Raw genomic sequence first — 20,307 nt, 5'->3', positions numbered from 1 at the left:
ACAAAATACCTCCTATACATTCTGTTGTCTCTTATTTTAATCAAATGCTTTGTTTCCACTAAGACATCAAATCATACAGGTTACATTGCCTTCCCAATCCACCTCCAAAGATGGAACACAGCATGTGAGCATTTATGAAGACCAGGTATGCAATCCTGTATGGCATTCAAATTACAGCATTTTTGCTTGCTTGCATTTTAATTTGCTCCTACAGTATATTTACCCAGTAGCCTCCTAATAACATTAACCTGCATGGCAAAACACGGTGTATCTTGACTAAAACATCAAAGTAAATGATTAAATACAGTATAATTTAGGGAAAATGGAGGTGGTTACTTAATTTATTGCCCTTATATATTGACTGTCTGTTTGAATGAGCCTATGAGGGATCAAATCTTTGTCTACCATGACTATTAGATTGTAAGATCTCTGGGGCAGAGATTGTCTCTTAGTATGTGTTTGTATGGTGCAGAGTACAATGGAATATTATGACATAATACAATCAATAATAATTACATTTAGAATTATAAATCAAAGCACTGTCATTTATCAGTAAATTTTCATAACATAAAACAGAAAATATTGTGGTAACACTAGGGAAGATGTATTATGAGGTCATAAAAGAATGAAAGGTTTTCTAAATCTCAGACAAAGGAGTTTGTTTATATAAAACATCACCTGTTTAGAGAGGGATGATTAAGGTTGATTTTCACACAGTATATTCTGTCAGTTATGAAGGACATGGCAGGTCACCCATTTTATGGAGATGTGTGTCTAGCATCCAAAGTATTTTTAAAACTGAAGACACATTGTGGCATAGATTCAGAGAATCCAGAAATGGAAAGGCTCTGTTAGGTCATTTAATCTATTGCTCTGCCATGGCAGGTTTATTCCCTAATGTACAGTGATTATTGTTTGCCCGGTCTAAGTTTTAATTGTCCCAAGTTTCCACCAATTTCCTTATGAGACAGTTCTACAGGGTTAAGAGACCTTAGTTTCAGGAAGCTTTTCCTGATACTCAGCCAATATTTCCCCTATATTAGTTTCATCCCATTATTCCAGTTCTTTTTACTCTGCTAAATGATATCTGTCCATTATCAGTTTTTTTATTCCCTTGAAATATGTGTAGACTCTTTTTGTATACAAAAACACTACAGGGCAGATCCTCAGCTTCTGCAAACAGATGCTTGCCATTCACAGCAGGATTCCTGGCAAAGGGCATTCACTGTGGAGTGGGTGCAGTTTACTGATTCTTTAAGCAGGTGCATCCATGGCTTGTACTTGTTGCTGATTGCAGGGTATGGCTTGAGGACAAGATCTGTAACCCACACACTTCACTTCTACCTGGCAATATGGTAGGCAGGCAAATGAGTTAGATGGTCAGATCACGCAGTGCTCACTTCAGTATTATGGAGAGAACCTGCATTGCTACCTGCATGAAGGAATAAAGTTTCCCTTTGCTCTCCTCCTCAAATCCCCCAGTTTTTAAATGAGCTTTGGGACCCCAAGGCAACAGTAAGCATGCCCTATTTTTGTTTAGCTATAGCTTGATCTTTACATGATGGTGTAACCTAGCTCTGACTCATGTTTAGACATCACCAGCCTCCATTGAGCTACAGTGTATAAATATAAAGAATTATGATTTTATTATCAAAAGGCTAGTTCCTGCTCTCAGTTATGCCAGTGTACACTAGTGAAATCATTTATGTTACTCTGAATTTACACTGGTGAAACTCAGAGCAGAACTTAGCCCAGGGATAAGAGATAGGCAGATCAGTCAGAAATATCTGCTTGTTTTTCCCCTCCCTGCAACTTCTCCCCCCGTCAACTGCCACAAGTGGCACTGCCTTTAAATGGCCTGCCCGCTGTGATGACACAGCTTGCATGTAAGTGGCTGTTTTCATATGAAGGGTTAAAGGTTTCTTTAGACCTTTCTTAAGACCAATGTTTTAAAAAGACTGGCTTCATCCTGAGCCATGTCAATTATAAAAGGTCACTCTGCACACCCAGGAAGAGCAGACCTGAAATGGCTGTTATGTGAAAAGCTGCCAGAGGCTTTCCTAAAAAGTGCTGGCCTAGTAATATTAACTTTAAATTATATAAATGAAGGGAGTGGGGAGAAAACCTCTTACACCCTCTCTACTATCAGGGTCTGCTTTTCTGTCATTCATTACATTCAGACATTTTGCCATTCATTATATTTAATGGTGGAAGGATACTTACCTAAATGTGTTGTTTTTCAAAGGTTTTATTAGCATTTAAGTCAATTTAGTAAAACGTGTAAAAGCAACAAGATCTTCATGTTTCTATTTAGTAACATAGGGGCTCTCACTCATGTACACACTGGACAAAAGGTAACAGTGATATAATATGATAATTCTGCATCGTACTTAATTTTTAGAAGTGCTTAGCACTATAACTTTAGATTAAGTCTGCAGGCGCTGAAGGTGCTCAGCAACTCTGAAAGTCATCTGAAGAACTAACAGTGTTTTGCCACCATAATAAGTCCACCTTCACAACACCCTTGTGAGGTAAATAGTAATACCACTGTTTAACATATGGGGAAACTGCGGCACAAAGGCATGCCTAAGGATTCACCACAGGAATATGGAACAGTTGAGAATTGGACTCAGCTCTCCTGCTTCCCAGTCCCAGGCATTAACTTCAGATCCAGCTTTTCTATACTTCCTACTCTATTACTCTATTTGAGCACTGGGCACCCCCCATTGCAATGTCATTCACCTCCGGAGTGATCAGTGATAGCTTACATTCCAACACCATAACTTACAGGTCAGAGGACCCACACAGTTCTGTTCTGTATCCAAAACATTTCCTCTGACTAATATTGTAACTTTGCACAAGTCATTCCTCCTCTCAGTGTCTCAGTTTGCTCATTTGACCTTCTTGCTTCACAAGACAATCTGAGAGCTAACTGTGAAATGTTTTGAAACAATGATCAGTGTTGATTATTACTAATAACATCACTATAATAATCAATAAAAAGAGGGGTATAAAAATAGAGCAAAAGGAAGTTTTGCACTCAGTCATACAGAAAGACATATGTTTTTCGTTTCTGAACGAAGGTTATTACAAGCCAGTACGTGAAATATGCTCTCTTGAATTTGTTACTCTCTTAACTATACAATGTGCTGTTCTCATGCTGCATTCTTCCTTATTGTCTGCTACTCCACCCCCTCTTATCATCATCCATTGTCTCTATTTTCTCCCTGGAATAATATAGAGCATGACTGCTTCACTGATCTCCTCTACTGCCCTTTACTAATACTAATAGGGAAGCTTATTCACTAGGGAGTCAAATTCTGCTGTCCTTACTCGGGCAGCATTCCCAGTAACTTCAATAAGAGCTTTGCCTAAATCAGGACAAGATTGTAAAATGTGATCCCAGCAGGGGCCAAAGCACTCTCCCCTTCCTTGCAGACAGTACAGTCTATTTTTTATTTGATGCGGTGTCTAGCCTTTTCTTTTTCCTGGGATGTTTGGTAGTATTCTCTTTAATTTAGTATCTTGGAGTCCAGGGTCTAAAGGTTTTTGTGAATTACTATAGGTAGAGAAGGAATTCCGATGGTTATACCCAGACAAAGAGCCAGTGCAGTATAGGATTACTGCAGCAGAATGTAGAGGTCATAAATAAATATTTTTGCATACCTCTTCCTGAAGTACATTTATTATAAACAGCACCGTGAGAAAAGTATGGCTTGAGTTTCCAAGACCGTAGAGTGCAAAAGATGCAGTTGTAACCTCACCTTTGCCTCCAGATGGCATGGTTGCTACATCATCAGTCCCTGACAATCCAGTTCTTATCCCATTGTTAAAGGTGTGTCCATCTGCTGGCTGTAACTGCCAGTTTAGTCCGAGCAGATGCATTGCTGCAGGAGACACAAAATAATGAAAAATAACTATACAATACATAAATTAAAAAGTCAATGGGAGGGGCAGCAGCCATTTTCAATTAAACCACTTCAAGACGACGTTGTAAAAACAGCTTGTACCAGGGTCAAATTAATGTGTTAAAAAAAGCAGCAGGCTCACATTGACTTGGTTTATATTTGTTCATTTACCGTGGACAGTAAATAACAAAACTTGATGGGAAAACATATCATCCATCTCTGGACAAACAAAAACATACAGACTAGCAATTTTAGACACTGGGAGCAACCTCTTTCTTTCTCAATATTCCCCAAATTATACAAATTTCTTAAAAGAGTAAGTTAAAAAGAGATGGCTTTTTTAATACGAAGTGTGATACCTTCTTGAAGTATAAACTTATATTAGGTCTAAAATATACTAAAGCATAATTGACCCCAAACAGAATTTCCTCACTGGATTATTTAGTGTTTATTTTCATATATTTAAACTGACACCAGCAGCTTTTATTTTGATTTTGCTCTTGACTGTGTTATCAGATTACAAACTTGAAAATACTTTTTTGTTCCTCTATTAAATGTTGGTCTTGTCTGTTTGGCAAGGACTTGGGGTGCATCCTTCAGGTGCTGCACTAGAGATTTATATACACGTCTTCCCCTTGCATAAGTGTAAGTTACTTGCATAAATTTCCATACTTTCATCATATAAGAGCCCGGTGGCTCATTTTGTTTCCTGCTGTGTTTGAAGTGCCCAAAGCGAATTTTATTTATTTGTCTGTCCATGATCATCACTGATGCCACTTAAAAGAACGTACACAGCATCAAGGAGAATGCTTTCCACTAGCTATGGCACAGAGGCGGGAGGGGCTCACCATTATTTTGCAGGGCACACACCAACTTTAGTTATGGTCCTTTTAATAGCTCAATTCTGCCACGTCAGGTCTCAGTGACAATGCACCAAATTACAAGCATCCACCACAGAATTAAAATGGTCACAAACAGATAGACAGTGTCCAATAAAACACATCTCCAGCACTTGAGAGCCAGCATAACAATATGCTCCCAGATTTGACATAGGGATGGGTAAGACAAAAAATGATCACAAGAAAGGTAATTAGTAATACATAGAAAATGGCTCATTCAGTTATTATCTCTGAATGTACAGTATCAATATAGGCATGACTGTTCCAAATTAAGATTAAAAATAAAAATTTTGAACAACACATGCCCCCATACAGAAGGATAAAAAACCCAATGGTCCCAACTAGGTGGCTATGGAATGGAGCTGCAGGCTCTGCAGCATGCTTTCCTTTGCTTCTCAACCGCTTGGAAACCCTCTGAAAGTGCTCTGCAGGGTTTGGTCTCCATAGTGTTCAGGGAAGCAGGCCAGAGGCAGGGGAGCAGCTGCTCTCCATGGCACCATCTTTTCACTAAGCACATGGGCCAGACTGGTGTCAGCTAATAATGACCAAGTGATCATTAATTTAGGTGGGCTCCCCCCTTCTGAGCTGTGAGCATGAAAGCTACACTGCTGCTTTCAGAGGACCTCTGCTTTCAGAGGACCTGGCAGTAACGAGGAAGCACAGGACCTTTGTACGGATGATCCTTGCCTCTGGTAGTGATGTGCAGGTTTCAGGGCTCAACACACTTTCACTGGTCTGGATGGATCAATCCACACAAAGAATGAGTGAAACTTCAAAGAATTTAAGAGCCTGTAGTGGGAATAACCTAGATAGGGGATCATCAGACTCATAGTATCTATGCTGAAGTAACACTCAGAAAGCTGTTTCTGTTCAAAATTGTACCTAATTTTCTCTTGCAATTGTTACCTTAAATATAGGTCATTTACTTTAAGAGATGAAAGTCTATTGCTTCACGTAAGAAGCATTATTTTTTTTACAAGAAAGAGATAAGGAAAACGTAACTAGTGGTTAGTCTTTCCAAGAGAATTATATTTGCTAATTTATAACTACCAGGTAAATTCAAACAAAGAATTAAAAGAGATCTTATTAACGTGGTGTTAAGACAAACCCTGATCCATCTGCTTCCAAGTGTGCCACGATTTCAATAATAAACTCCGCTGCTCTGTGCTTTAATCATAGATGCATATTAGGAAGGAGCAATTATAAATCACTGCTAACTGGGCTGGGATTTGCATGTCTACCATAGGCCCCTGTAGAGACAGATGACAATCTTCTGCATGTCCCATCTATCTAGCACTTACATCTATGATGGACCTCCACTAAGAAAAGTAAGCCTGTTTGTAAACAGGAGACATGTTCATCTTCTGCTAAGAATACAGTATGGGAATTTGGTTATATTATGGGTCTGGGAGAAAAGCTACACTTTGGTATTGTACATTGCAGCTGTGAGAAGCAGCTGAGTAGTGACAGAAAGAAGCTGCCTATTCTCTCAAGCTTATAAAGAACCTGAGATGGTAAATTTATATGATTAACCTTTTGTACTGTTAATCAGACAAGAATGCCTGCAGCAAAGGAATACATTTGTAATTAGAAAAAGTGGGATATATTCAGAAGTTGTGCACACTTACACCAGCAGTGAAATTTGGCCCAATGAGTGCCTATACTTCTCCTGTGGTCTACTTTGGTTCTTTAAAAACTTTATCTGAGAAAACTGGTGCTGGGGCTTAATCTTCCTCACCACTGACATGCTGTTACTTTTTGCCACAGTCCAGGTGGAGCTACCCCTTGTGGATGCTCACCAGTCAGCTGTGTTGGACCTACGGTGACCAGGTGTCCAGTTTTCTACTGGAACACCCGGTTGAAAAGGGACTCTGGCGGCTCTGGTCAGCACCACCGACTGGGCCACTAAAGGCCCAATTGGTGCTGCTGCAGTGCTAAGGCAGGCTAGTCCCTACCAGTCCCGGCACTGCGCTGTGCCCCAGAAGTAGCCAGCAAATCTGGCTCCTAGGCTGGGGGGGCGGTGCCTGCAGGCAAGAGCAGCATGCGGAGCCTCCTGCCCTCCCCGGCACCTACTAGCACTGGACTTGCTGTTGGCCGCTTCTGGGGTGCGCGTAACACGGTGTCAGGACATGCAGGCAGGCAGTCTGTGTTAGCCTCCATACAACGTTGACTGGGAGCCTCCTGAGGTAAGCCCGTGCCCCAACTCCCTGCCCCAGCCCTAAGCCCCCCCCCCGAACCTGGAGCCCCCTCCTGCACCTCAAACTCCTCAAATTTCCAGCCCCACCCCAGAGACCACACCCCCAGCCAGAGCCCTCATCCCCTCCTGTACTCCAAGCCTCTGCCCCAGCTCAGTGAGAGTGAGTGAGGGTGCGGGAATGTAGTGAGCGAGGGACAGGGCCTCAGGTGTTCGGTTTTATACAATTAGAAAGTTGGCAATCTTAGGTGGACCCCTTTGGACATGGGGAGGCTCCAACCACAGCCTCTAGCTCTGGCCTCTTGGGCACACTTCCCAGGCACAGACTCTCCGTCTAGTACTACTTCCAGACAGTGGGACCGGGAGTGGGACCCCATGATCACCTAGGACCAGTGCTGATCTCCCAATACACCCCAGTCACTTAAGCACACTTTCCCCAGAGCTCCACTCTCGGTTACAGTTTAGCCCTTCAGGGACATTTGACAGCTGAAGCAAGTGAGACAGTCTTTGCAGAGGAATTTCTAAACCAACAACAGTTTAATTTTAGATACCACAAGAGATATACAGTTCTACGGAAAAACAAAACCTTCATGCAGATCCCTGCCTCAGTTTCCTCACTCCTCTTGTGCATCCTTTGGGATTTGGTCAGTGTCTTTTCAGGGTCCTAGGTGCTCTATCCTGGACTTTACTACTCGGCTAAGCCTTCTCTTCCAGTCATGGACTCTCTTCATGTTCATGCACCAAGCTGCCTTTAGCTTGTTCAAGTCTGGCAGTCAGAAGGTTCCTCAGCTCAGAGTGCATGTACCATGGTGTTCTCCTGAATCTTACAGAGGCTGTGTTTTTAAAAACCTGTTCTAATACCTTGTTTCTTCTTTTCTGCTGGGTATTTTCCACTGCTCCAACCTCACCGCCTGCAGACAACCTGGTTAGAACTAGTTGCCTTTAGACTGCACTCACCCCATTGTTCTTGGGTGCCTAATGGAAGCTTATTCTGGGTAAGGACTCTTTGTTGCTGCCATCACAGCTCCCTAGCTCAGATCTGCGAGACACCAGCCTTGTCTGCAAATGGCTGGTTCATCATACACTGAGGAATTCAATAATACAGCAACTTCATAAAATCAACCAGAATTCTTAAGTTTTACATAGGCAAATTTATTAGATCATTCCACTTGCCAACAGTGGTCAAGCATAACTACATCCCAAGGTGGGGTAACTTTTTAGAAACTCCAGGTCAAATTCTGCTCTGAGCTGCGTCAGTTTAAATCTAGCTAATGCTAGTAAGTTCTATGACATTATTCCAGATTCACTCCAGTGTGACTGAGAGCAGAAGCTGGTCCATCAAATTTATATCAAGAAAAGAATTACAGAATAAATACCATAGACCCATTGTCCACTGTGGGTTATTCTCACGTAGGAGAGCAGAAATACTGTGGGCTTCACTTCTGACCTCGTACCAATTTAACTTTGACTTTAGTGAAATTACTCCCAACACCAGCATGAGTTCAAAATAAGGCCTATTGAGTTTTCCTGTGACAAAAACCAAACTGCCAAGGACTCCCCTGAATGCCACTGCCCTAGGGAAGGAAAAGACTTCTAATAAGCCATATAGTAGCATATAATTCTGGAGTACATACGCTAACGGAAATTTCTCTATTTTGAACTTTTACCTGATCTGTGTATTGCCTCAACTCATGGAAACACTCGTATGAACAGAAGGAAGTTTTATATTTTTGTCCTAACAAATAAACATCCTGATAGCTAAAAAAACCATGATAACCGAATCCAGACACAATGATTTTGTAAAAAACTGAATCTAAATTCAATTCCTATTAAATGACAATTACTAAGCTTAGAAACATGATTCTTAACTGCAGATATTCTTAATTACAGCAACATAAACCTATGTATGTCACAAACTTGTTGAACTCACATTGCTCATTAGTGCCCAGTTGCTGGAAGGCTAGAAGACACAGTGCATTAGTGTTTCAGCATTTTCTCTCTGGAGAAACAGGTTCAAGTCTGACAAAAGTCACAAATGAAATGAGTGTGGTAGGCCTAGTCCCAAGGGATTACTTGCCTGCATTACAAAATGGATGTACAATTCATCACGATTGTCACTCTCGCCTCAAGAGAGGCCCAAGACTGGAATAGCAAGAGTTCATAAGGTCAAGAGAGAGGCTCAATGAAGGAACCATATGGAGAAAATTTGTACAAGTGCCTGACACCATTATGCTTGAGTCTAGCCAGGGCTTCCGTTCATTTAAAGAGAGATGAGCATTAAGGTGCTCAAATACTACAATGATGCTTGCCTTCTAAACACCTCAATGGATGAATAGATTCCACCCCCAAACTTTAAAATAATATAAATGGCCACACGAATGCTCATGAAAAAAGCTAACAAAAAAGAAAGCAAGAACAAGACTGGTAACAGTGATGCACAGCTAACAGACTCTGAGCAAAAGCCCAGAGAGGCATTAGGTTCAGTAAGCCAGTGGCAGCTCTGGAAGCAGATACTGTGTCCTTTGTGTACAGGGCACTGCAGCCTTGTGGGGCATGACTAAACATTTTCTCACACACAATGGGTGGCAACGGAATAAACCCAACAAAAGCCAATCAATAAGTATTAGAAGTTATATGGAGAGTGACATTGTCTTTGGCTTGTGTACACATGGCAGTCAGCCCTCAGCTGTGTTTACAGAGAGGGCAATGAGGAGCAGAGGATTTTTTAAGGATCAGCAGTGTCAATATGTAACTGGAGGAAGAGCAGAATATTTGACTTCTCTTGTTAAATGACAGAGGAGGCAACTGTCTCAAAGTCAGATGCTGAACGGAGAGGCCATGATTCTTAGTTACACTAAGGTCTCTTTATACCCCTTTGGCAGTGTAAATGAGAATCAGCCTAAGGAAGTTTGGAATCTATGATCCAAATTCTTCTCCCTCAGTTACATCAGTATAACCCACTTAAAACAAAGGGATTACTCCAATATAACCAAATGGAGAAATTAGTACTCTGTCATTAAAATCTCTCTCTCTCTATATATATATTTACCTAGCACATGGCAAAAATTTCTAGGATAAGCAATAGCTGTGTTCTTTTCTTTTTTTTGTAACGAGAGGATACTGCATATCCCCTGTACTACAATGCCAGATAAAATATCTCTGTTCTTCTTTCAGATTCTTGGGGTAAGATTCCCTGTTATTCTTCATAGAGTATCACAATAAAATAGTTTGTTAACAGAGAATTAGATTTCATCAGGGTCTTTTCAAGATACCACAGACTAATGAGCACTATTTACAGCTAGTTTCAGAGTAGCAGCCGTGTTAGTCTGTATTCGCAAAAAAGAAAAGGAGTACTTGTGGCACCTTAGAGACTAACAAATTTATTTGAGCATAAGCTTTCGTGAGCTACAGCTCACTTCATCAGATGCATTTGGTGGAAAATACAGTGGGGAGATTTATATACACACACAGAGAACATGAAACAATGGGTTTTATCATACACACTGTAAGAAGAGGTTTCAGAGTAGCAGCCGTGTTAGTCTGTATTCGCAAAAAGAAAAGGAGTACTTGTGGCACCTTAGAGACTAACAAATTTATTAGAGCATAAGCTTTCGTGAGCTACAGCTCACTTCATCGGATGCATTACATTCATCGGATACATGCATCCGATGAAGTGAGCTGTAGCTCACGAAAGCTTATGCTCTAATAAATTTGTTAGTCTCTAAGGTGCCACAAGTACTCCTTTTCTTTTTACTGTAAGAAGAGTGATCACTTAAGATGAGTTATTTCCTGCAGGAAGGAGGGGGGGAAAGGAGGAAAACTTTTTGTGGTGATAATCAAGGTGGGCCATTTCCAGCAGTTAACAAGAACGTCTGAGGAACACTAGGGGGTAGGGTGGGGGGAGAAATAACATGGGGAAATAGTATTACTTTATGTAATGACTCATCCATTCCCAGTCTCTATTCAAGCCTAAGTTAATTGCATCCAGTTTGCAAATTAATTCCAATTCAGCAGTCTCTCGTTGGGGTCTGTTTTTGAAGGTTTTTTGTTGAAGGATAGCTACTCTCAGGTCTGTAATCGAGTGACCGGAGAGATTGAAGTGTTCTCTGACTGGTTTTTGAATGTTATAATTCTTGACATCTGATTTGTGTCCATTTATTCTTTTACATAGAGACTCCAGTTTGACCAATGTACATGGCAGAGGGGCATTGCTGGCACATGATGGCATATATCACATTGGTAGATGCGTAGGTGAATGAGCCTCTGATAGTGTGGCTGATGTGATTAGGCCCTATGATGGTGTCCCCTGAATAGATATGTGGACAGAGTTGGCAATGGGCTTTGTTGCAAGGATAGGTTCCTAGGTTAGTGGTTCTGTTGCGTGTTGTGTGGTTACTCACCAGCAACCACACACCACGCAACAGAAACCAGTTGGAGAACACTTCAATCTCTCCTGGGAGTGGATGAGTCATTACATAAAGTAATACTATTTCCCCATATCATTTCTCCCCCCACCCCACCCCCTAGTGTTCCTCAGACGTTCTTGTTAACTGCTGGAAATGGCCCATCTTGATTATCACCACAAAAAGTTTTCTTCCTTTCCCCCCCTCCTTCCCGCTGGTAATAGCTCATCTTAAGTGATCACTCTCCTTACAGCGTGTATGATAAAACCCATTGTTTCACGTTCTCTGTGTGTGTATATCTATCTCCCCACTGTATTTTCCACCAAATGCATCCGATGAAGTGAGCTGTAGCTCACGAAAGCTTATGCTCAAATAAATTTGTTAGTCTCTAAGGTGCCACAAGTACTTCTTTTCTTATTTACAGCTAAACTGCAGTAATAATAGGGAACAGGTTCAGGAGCACACTGCATGTGTGTTTGTGTCCCTTTTTGCACTTATTTGTGTCATACAAACAGAGGGAAAAACTATTCTGCTAGGTGTGATGCCTGACATGAATAAGATAAAGCTGTCAGGGCTGTCATTACGGTTTTGTTGGGGCACCCAGTGAATCTAGCCTATCCCCCAAACCCAGGCCATTTTTGTTTATAATGTCTGCTCTCCTTGCTGCTTTCACCTGCCCCAGTGCCTTGCCGCAAAAACACACTCTTCAGTTCCATTCACCAGTCTGGATGCCTTCTCTAGAGTCTTAACCCCTAGATGTGCTCTGAGGCATCAACACAGTCTCCTGCCCATTCACCACTCCTGATGCCTTGAGAAATGCTTGAACAGACCCTTCCCAGCAAATCCATAGGTCCTTAATACCACAGATCATTTTCCATAGGCAGTTGGGTTCTTGGATGCCCTTGTGTCTCAGCATTAGGACATTTTTACAGGCTGGGAATGCAGTATACCAGATCCCACTTATTGCAAGTTCCTCCATCCAGTGCTGAAATTTGTTCTCACTCGCGTATAAACACTTACTCTATGTGTTTAATAGAAGAGTAGGGTCAATTATGGTTGTGGGAGAAGTGAATAAGTATTTTTTTTTAAAAAAACCTGCTAGCAGACTTCATCGACACAACTAACACAGTTTACACTTTCTAAAGAGACACATTTTAGACACAGCAATCAAATAGTTGTATTAGGCATATTCTTTTACTTGTGAAATGCCAATTGTTTAGGGAAGCTATGCAATTAGGCTTCAGGGTTAGGTGATTAAGAACTCTACCGAACTTGCTCATGTGAACCATCTGAATGGCACTTTCACAGCATCAGAGAAGTCAAAGACTGGAACAGACCTATTATGTCACCTAGTCTTTCATATGCCAGTGCAGGATTGTTCCTTACAGGGCAGTTTAAAGTATGATTTCCTAAATCTATCATTTAATCTAGATTTAATATGACCATTGTAATATGTAAATAAGATAAATGCTTATTAACTATGCTTGTTTTCACAACTAATAGATGATTCTCTTTTTCACAGTTGTTAAATCTCGATAATATGCTTTTCATAAGATTGGTAAGTTATTTAACATGTACTAACTGCTTTAATACATTTAAATTAAACATACATTTGGTGTTTTTATTTGAAGCATTATCAGTACATGCAACTTTTTTGTATTTTTTATATTGTATCATGCATCATTGGCCAAGTCATTTAACCTCCTAGAGCCATATTCAGTTCCTATTTGCAGTGGTGTAAAACTGGAGAACTCCATTGAATCCAAAGATGTTACCGCAATGCTACAGGGAGTAAAATCAGGAGATTTCTCAACATCCCTATTAGTGGAATGAGGTTCAGAATACTACTTACCTATGTTTTTATTCTGTACTATCACCATGGTACATGGTACTGTAACTAAACATCTTACAAGCTACACAGTTTTTTATGTATAATCTTTCCAGAGAGAGAGAGAGAGATCATATTTATTTACCACACGAGAATGTTGAGAGAAATGTTTTGTGAAATATGGAAACCCACACCTATTTAGGTCTAAATTACCTCTAGGCCATATGCATGGTGCAAGGGGGACACAAGGATGCCAGAAGTCACCCACTGTCCTTCCAATACAGGGGCTGGCTCACAAATACAGTTACCAATGAGTGTCACGTCTTCATTCCCTGGGGCACAAGTCAAGGGCATGAGAAAGATGGGGCCAGAGCCTTGTCCATACTTCTGCAATCTTCTCTATGGTGTAGCTTATTGTTTTCAAAGAGAAGAGCATAGTGCTCCCCTCCCGTAGGGAGGAAATGCCAGGCACAATGCCAGGGAAGGTTGGTTCCTCACCATGTAGGGCAGTATTTCCCTGGTGCTATCTGGCTCTTTACATGTTAATTCACACTTGGATTCTTAACTGTTTGGGACAGCACTCTTATTTTATAACCCCTCTGCAAAGTGCCTAGTATGCTGCTATTATACAGATAATAAAAGGGTACTGTTAAAGAATGAAATATTATAATCAGCAGCGGGGGAAAAAAGGGTGCTTCTGCTGAGAATTATTAATTATTTCTTTTTGGATACATTTATTACTGCAGGAAAAAAAGAAGATGGAAGCAAGGCAATAAGGCATTTGATTTTTGATGTGCTTATATTTAAGAGTGGAAAACAAAACAAAATATAAAAACAAAACACTTTTTTCAAACCAACTCATTGATTTCTCTCCTCCTGAACTGCAACAAACTGAATGGAATGAATTTTCAAAGTAGTGCTCGAAAGATACGCCCACAAATCCCATTAGCAGTAATGGGATTTGTGCGCCTATCTCCCATGCAATGCTTTGAAAATTTACCCCTCTATGTCCAACTTCAGTCTTTCTACTTCAAAAATACTTGAAAAGCTCACACACACTTGGAATTACATTTGGAGAAAAAAAATGATCTGAAGACCTGGCTTCAAATTCCCGGGAGCCTCACAAGAAAGCAGAGTAAAAGATAGCTTGGAACAATAATCACGACCTGTATCATTATTAGTTCTCTGCCAGCTATTCTGACTGCGATGAGACTGAATTTCCATTTTAGTCTGCTCCCCTTTCAATCCTCCTCACAGAAATGTTTTGATTTTGTGCCACTTTCCAAATGCAATTTTTGTCACAAGAAGGATAACAGCATTGCATGCTGCATTCAGGAACTGAAATCTTGTGACAAAAACCGTATAAGAGGAACAGAATGCGGCACACAATTCATCCATTCTCATGACAGGCCCTAGATTGTATAGAGTACAGAAAATTGGCACAAGATTAATCAGTTCTTGAGACTGTATAAAGTGAACTTGCTCTTTTGGCAATCTTAAGATTCAAGATTGCAGTCTTTTGTGTTCCTCTGAATGCTCGAACTGGGTGACTATAAATAATATTTGTATTTATCATACATAGCACCTTTCATGCTGGAAGGTTGAAATGCAACTGTTTCTGAGGTGCAACAAGAGTAGGGTAAGGGGACACTGGACAAAAACACTAGAAAACCTTACTCTTAGAAGACATACCATGAGATCTTTTGTGTTCAGCCAGAACAGACGGAACCTCAATTTTAAGATCTCATTTAAAAAAAAAAATCTCACACAACAGAGTACATGGAACTCAACTAATTTCCATTTCACATCAAGAGGAGGAAGGACTGAACTGATCTTACCAGAACTTGAAATTGTGGTTCTAGGAAGTATAGGAATTTCAAACCTTATTTTTAGGCCACTAAATTACCCCCTCTCGGAATCAGATTTTCCTTACACTACATTTTGTATAATATTTTGCTTTATAACTGAATGTAACTAAAGTGTGCATAATGTCAATATTTTATTAGAGATTTCTTGAATTTTAACCCTGTATCTGAATACCTATCTCCCCACACCTGTAACAGTTTCAAATGTAGCATTCATTCTACAAATCCTAGACTCTAACTGCTCCAAGCTTAGGGGATTCAAAGGCCAGATCCCAATTTTGCAGCTTGGGTCCACTTCTGATTTTTGTATAGAGTGCAAATGAAATATTTTTCCTCCACCTTTATTCCTTTGTATACAGTCTCCAAAATAGATTTGGATTACATGTTATGGCCAGCTAGTCCATTGTCCATAGAGCAGAAGGATCCACATGCAGATAAACACAGCAGCAGAAACATTATGCTTGCTAAGTACCTTTTCCAAGCACATAATACCATTTTTTCCTTTAAAAAAAGGATATAAAAGCTTTAAAAATATATTTTAAAATAGTCATGTGGCTGTAATATGTTATACATATGATAATATTAGAAAGTTTTGATCCAGGCATGAATTACTATTGTGGATTTAAAAGCTCTCCTGTGATCACAAAGATAAAAGAACCACAGGGATAATAAACATGCCCAAAAGATTCTCATTCATTTTTGGCAATGAATATATATTTTAGCTTGTTAATTTGTATGATACACATCAAACTATGTATTACAGCCCAAATAATGTTCTATGATATACAAGGGGGAAAGTAAAGATTATATATAGTATCTATGCAGAATTCAACCCATTCTAATCCTTGTAAGCCTGGTATTATTAATGTTTTAGATTGGTGGATGTCCTATTGATCCAAAGATGTGATATCTAAGCAGGAACAAAGGTGCAGAGCCCGAAATGAAAAACAGACTTAGAAAACTAAGACAAGTCAGTTAGTGCTATTTAACTGTTCTAGTGCTGTTGATTTTTATACCAACTTTTTTTTAAAGGAGCAATGTCTCCATGATTATTTATATATGTTTGAATAACTATATTTTCTTTCTCCATTATTTGAGTGTCAATCTACCATCTCCCGTGGGCTTACCAGGACATGTTCAGTTTTCAATGCTGTACCAGCCAGGTTCTTGGCAGGTTTTTGATGTTAGAGGTTTGTTTACTTTTCTATTACGGTAACTGCCAAAATGGAAACTCACTGATCTTTCTTTCCTTGCTCTGCATCCGTGTCTTAGCATCTACCACACTAGAACAACATGCAGCAATTTAATTATTATTTATGTGTGTTACAGTAATGCCCATGGGCCTCCGCTGAGATTGGGGCCCATTATGCTAGGAATGATACAAGCATCTAATAAAAGACAGTCCCTGTCCTCAAAGGACTTACAATCCAAATATACAAGACAGAAAAAGGGTAAGAGAAAACTGCAGTTCCTATTAAAATCAATGGGAACTACACATGTTCAGTGTCCTTGAAAATCTGGCCCATAGATATCTATCTGAGGTGATTAAGAAGAAGCATAAAGCATAAAGGAAGTGGAAGATCGGAGGGATCAGCAAAGAAAGCTACCTAATTGAGGTCAGAACATGTAGGGATAAAGTGCGACAGGCTAAAAGTCGAGTCGAGTTGGACCTTGCAAAGGGAATTAAAACCAATAGTAAAAGGTTCTATAGCCACATAAATAAGAAGAAAACAAAGTAGGAAGAAGTGGGACCACTAAACACTGAGGATGGAGTGGAGGTTAAAGATAATCTAGGCATGGCCCAATATCTAAACAAATACTTTGCCTCAGTCTTTAATAAGGCTAAAGAGGATCTTAGGGATAATGGTAGCATGACAAATGGGAATGAGGATATAGAGGTAGATATTACCATATCTGAGGTAGAAGCGAAACTCAAACAGCTTAATGGGACTAAATCGGGGGGCCCAGATAATCTTCATCCAAGAATATTAAAGGAATTGGCACCTGAAATTGCAAGCCCATTAGCAAGAATTTTTAATGAATCTGTAAACTCAGGAATAGTACCGAACGATTGGAGAATTGCTAATATAGTTCCTATTTTTAAGAAAGGAAAAAAAAGTGATCCGGGTAACTACAGGCCACTTAGTTTGACGTCTGTGGTATGCAAGGTCCTGGAAAAAATGTTGAAGGAGAAATTAGTTAAGGACATTGAAGTCAATGGTAAATGGGACAAAATACAACATGGTTTTACAAAAGATAGATCGTGCCAATCCAACCTAATCTCCTTTTTTGAAAAGGTAACAGATTTTTTAGATAAAGGAAATGTAGTGGATCTAATTTACCTAGATTTCAGTAAGGCATTTGATACCGTGCCACATGGGGAATTATTAGTTAAATTGGAGAAGATGGGGATCAATATGAACATCAAAAGGTGGATAAGGAATTGGTTAAAGGGGAGACTGCAACGGGTCCTACTGAAAGGCGAACTGTCAGGTTGGAAGGAGGTTACCAGTGGAGTTCCTCAGGGATCGGTTTTGGGACCAATCTTATTTAATCTTTTTATTACTGACCTTGGCACAAAAAGTGGGAGTGTGCTAATAAAGTTTGCAGATGATACAAAGCTGGGAGGTATTGCCAATTCAGAGAAGGATCGGGATATTATACAGGAGGATCTGGATGACCTTGTAAACTGGAGTAATAGTAATAGGATGAAATTTAATAGTGAGAAGTGTAAGGTTATGCATTTAGGGATTAATAACAAGAATTTTAGTTATAAGTTGGGGATGCATCAATTAGAAGTAACGGAAGAGGAGAAGGTCCTTGGAGTATTGGTTGATCACAGGATGACTATGAGCTGCCAATGTGATATGGCTGTGAAAAAAGCTAATGCGGTTTTGGGATGCATCAGGAGAGGCATTTCCAGTAGGGATAAGGAGGTTTTAGTACCGTTATACAAGGCACTGGTTAGACCTCACCTAGAATACTGTGTGCAGTTCTGGTCTCCCATGTTTAAAAAGGATGAATTCAAACTGGAACAAGTACAGAGAAGGGCTACTAGGATGATCCGAGGAATGGAAAACTTGTCTTATGAAAGGAGACTCAAGGAGCTTGGCTTGTTTAGCCTAACTAAAAGAAGGTTGAGGGGAGATATGATTGCTCTCTATAAATATATCCGAGGGATAAATACAGGAGAGGGAGAGGAATTATTTAAGATCAGCACCAATGTGGATACAAGAACAAATGGGTATAAACTGGCCACCAGGAAGTTTAGACTTGAAATCAGACGAAGGTTTTTAACCATCAGAGGAGTGAAGTTTTGGAATAGCCTTCCAAGGGAAGCAGTGGGGGCAAAAGATCTATCTGGTATTAAGATTCTACTTGATAAGTTTATGGAGGAGATGGTATGATGGGATAATGGGATTTTGGTAAGTAATTGATCTTTAAATATTCAGGGTAAATAGGCCTAATCCCCTGAGATGGGATATTAGATGGATGGGATCTGAGTTACCCAGGAAAGAATTTTCTGTAGTATCTGGCTGGTGAATCTTGCCCATATGCTCAGGGTTTAGCTGATTCCCATATTTGGGGTCGGGAAGGAATTTTCCTCCAGGGCAGATTGGAGAAGCCCTGGAGGTTTTTCGCCTTCCTCTGTAGCATGGGGCATGGTTGACTTGAGGGAGGCTTCTTTGCTCCTTGAAGTCTTTAAACCATGATTTAAGGACTTCAATAGCTCAGACATGGGTGAGGTTTTTCGTAGGAGTGGGTGGGTGAGATTCTGTGGCCTGCGCTGTGCAGGAGGTCGGACTAGATGATCAGAATGGTCCCTTCTGACCTTAGTATCTATGAATCTATGAATCCTTAATTGGGATTTGGGCACCTCAATACAAATGTAGGTACCTAACTTTAAACACTGAAGTATGAAAATTTGGCCTGTTGTGTTCTTTATTCAATATCTAGGGTTGATATCTGACTTGTATGGCTTTGACGTTAGCACTCAAAAGCACAGACTGGAGTCTAAATTTATTCAGAATATATTATTGTTTCATTTAATTTCTCTTCCACATTTACAAAAATGTGCCCAATTTCATCTGATGGCACATATAAAAATTATAACAAGATGCATATTGTTACATCTTTTATGAGAAGTAAAGAACATGGGACATCCCCTCAAACAAAGCAATTTCCGGTTGTTTCCCCAAAAAGATGCTTAAGACAAGACATGAGCCTTGCACTGTGCCCTAAATGTCAACAGGCTGAGGTGTTTCAAGAAGCCAATTTTGTAGACTGGGGTCAGAAATGCAGCATGCTCATTGCCAATTTCAAATACCAGGTCCCTATTGCAGTCAATGAGAATTTTGACCTGAAGTTCAGTTGGGTCAAGATATCACCCCAGGACTATTCTGTTAGCTTGAGCATCTCAGGTGACCTGAAATGTTAGAGCAGATCCTGGGGAGAGAGTGATGTTCCCTCAGGCAACTGCAATCTAACTTATGAAAAAGTATAGAAAAAAAGTCAACATCTTAAATTGAACCCTGAATTGAACTTGAATAGTAGAGAAAATAATGCATGTATCATTGCATGCATTATATTTATGCATAGAATAAAATAATGTTAGAGAATTCACTCTCAACTGAATTTATCGTGTAAGGCAAAAATTTTGTTACCTATTATATTTAAGGTCTGTACATAAGTTATGTCTAACAATGTAATAAAACTTAAAACAAACATTTATGGCTGATGCAATTAAAGTCACTGGGAATTCTCCAGAAAGATGGCACACTCATAGAAATACATAGAGAGAGGGGCAGACACACAGACAGAGAAAATGCTATGGTAACTAAAAGTATACAATGATGGTACTTATGATGAATGGTCTGTGCTCTCCTTTTTGTCCATAAAATTCAGTAGCCAGAGCCCAGATATGTACAGTAGGGCTCTATGCGGTGACCAAAGGAGAAGTAAATATACATTTTAAAAATAAGACAGCAGTCAAAATCCATTCAGCATTTCAGTCTCTCTACTCAGTATTTATCTGAATTAACTTGGCAGTCGGCACATGATTTTTTGTGAAGCAAGTTTACTGCTGAAAGTAATAAGTATTCTAGTTTCCCCAACACATAAATCTGCTATGGTAGCTGTTTTCTGAAGCTCTTAAACAGGAAGAACAGATGATTGTTACAGGGAGTAGTTCATTGGAAAAAATGTAGATT

The 20,307-nt window shown here is 39.9% G+C and overlaps 1 protein-coding gene across 8 annotated transcripts in view; it reads right to left on the bottom strand.

Annotated features, from left to right (window-relative positions):
- Positions 1 to 20,307, bottom strand: part of TENM2 (teneurin transmembrane protein 2) — a 963,219-nt gene that overhangs the window by 179,599 nt on the left and 763,313 nt on the right. For all 8 annotated transcript variants that reach the window (XM_038413789.2, XM_043490999.1, XM_043491001.1 and 5 more), the window contains one exon: positions 3,765 to 3,887. In XM_038413789.2, the coding sequence (XP_038269717.1) occupies positions 3,765 to 3,887 (123 nt within the window). The remainder of the gene's footprint in view (positions 1 to 3,764; positions 3,888 to 20,307) is intronic.

Source organism: Dermochelys coriacea, chromosome 8, assembly GCF_009764565.3.
Source record: "Dermochelys coriacea isolate rDerCor1 chromosome 8, rDerCor1.pri.v4, whole genome shotgun sequence".
In the NCBI taxonomy this organism is placed as follows: Eukaryota; Metazoa; Chordata; order Testudines; family Dermochelyidae; genus Dermochelys; species Dermochelys coriacea.
This window is presented reverse-complemented; position numbering and strand designations above follow the sequence as displayed.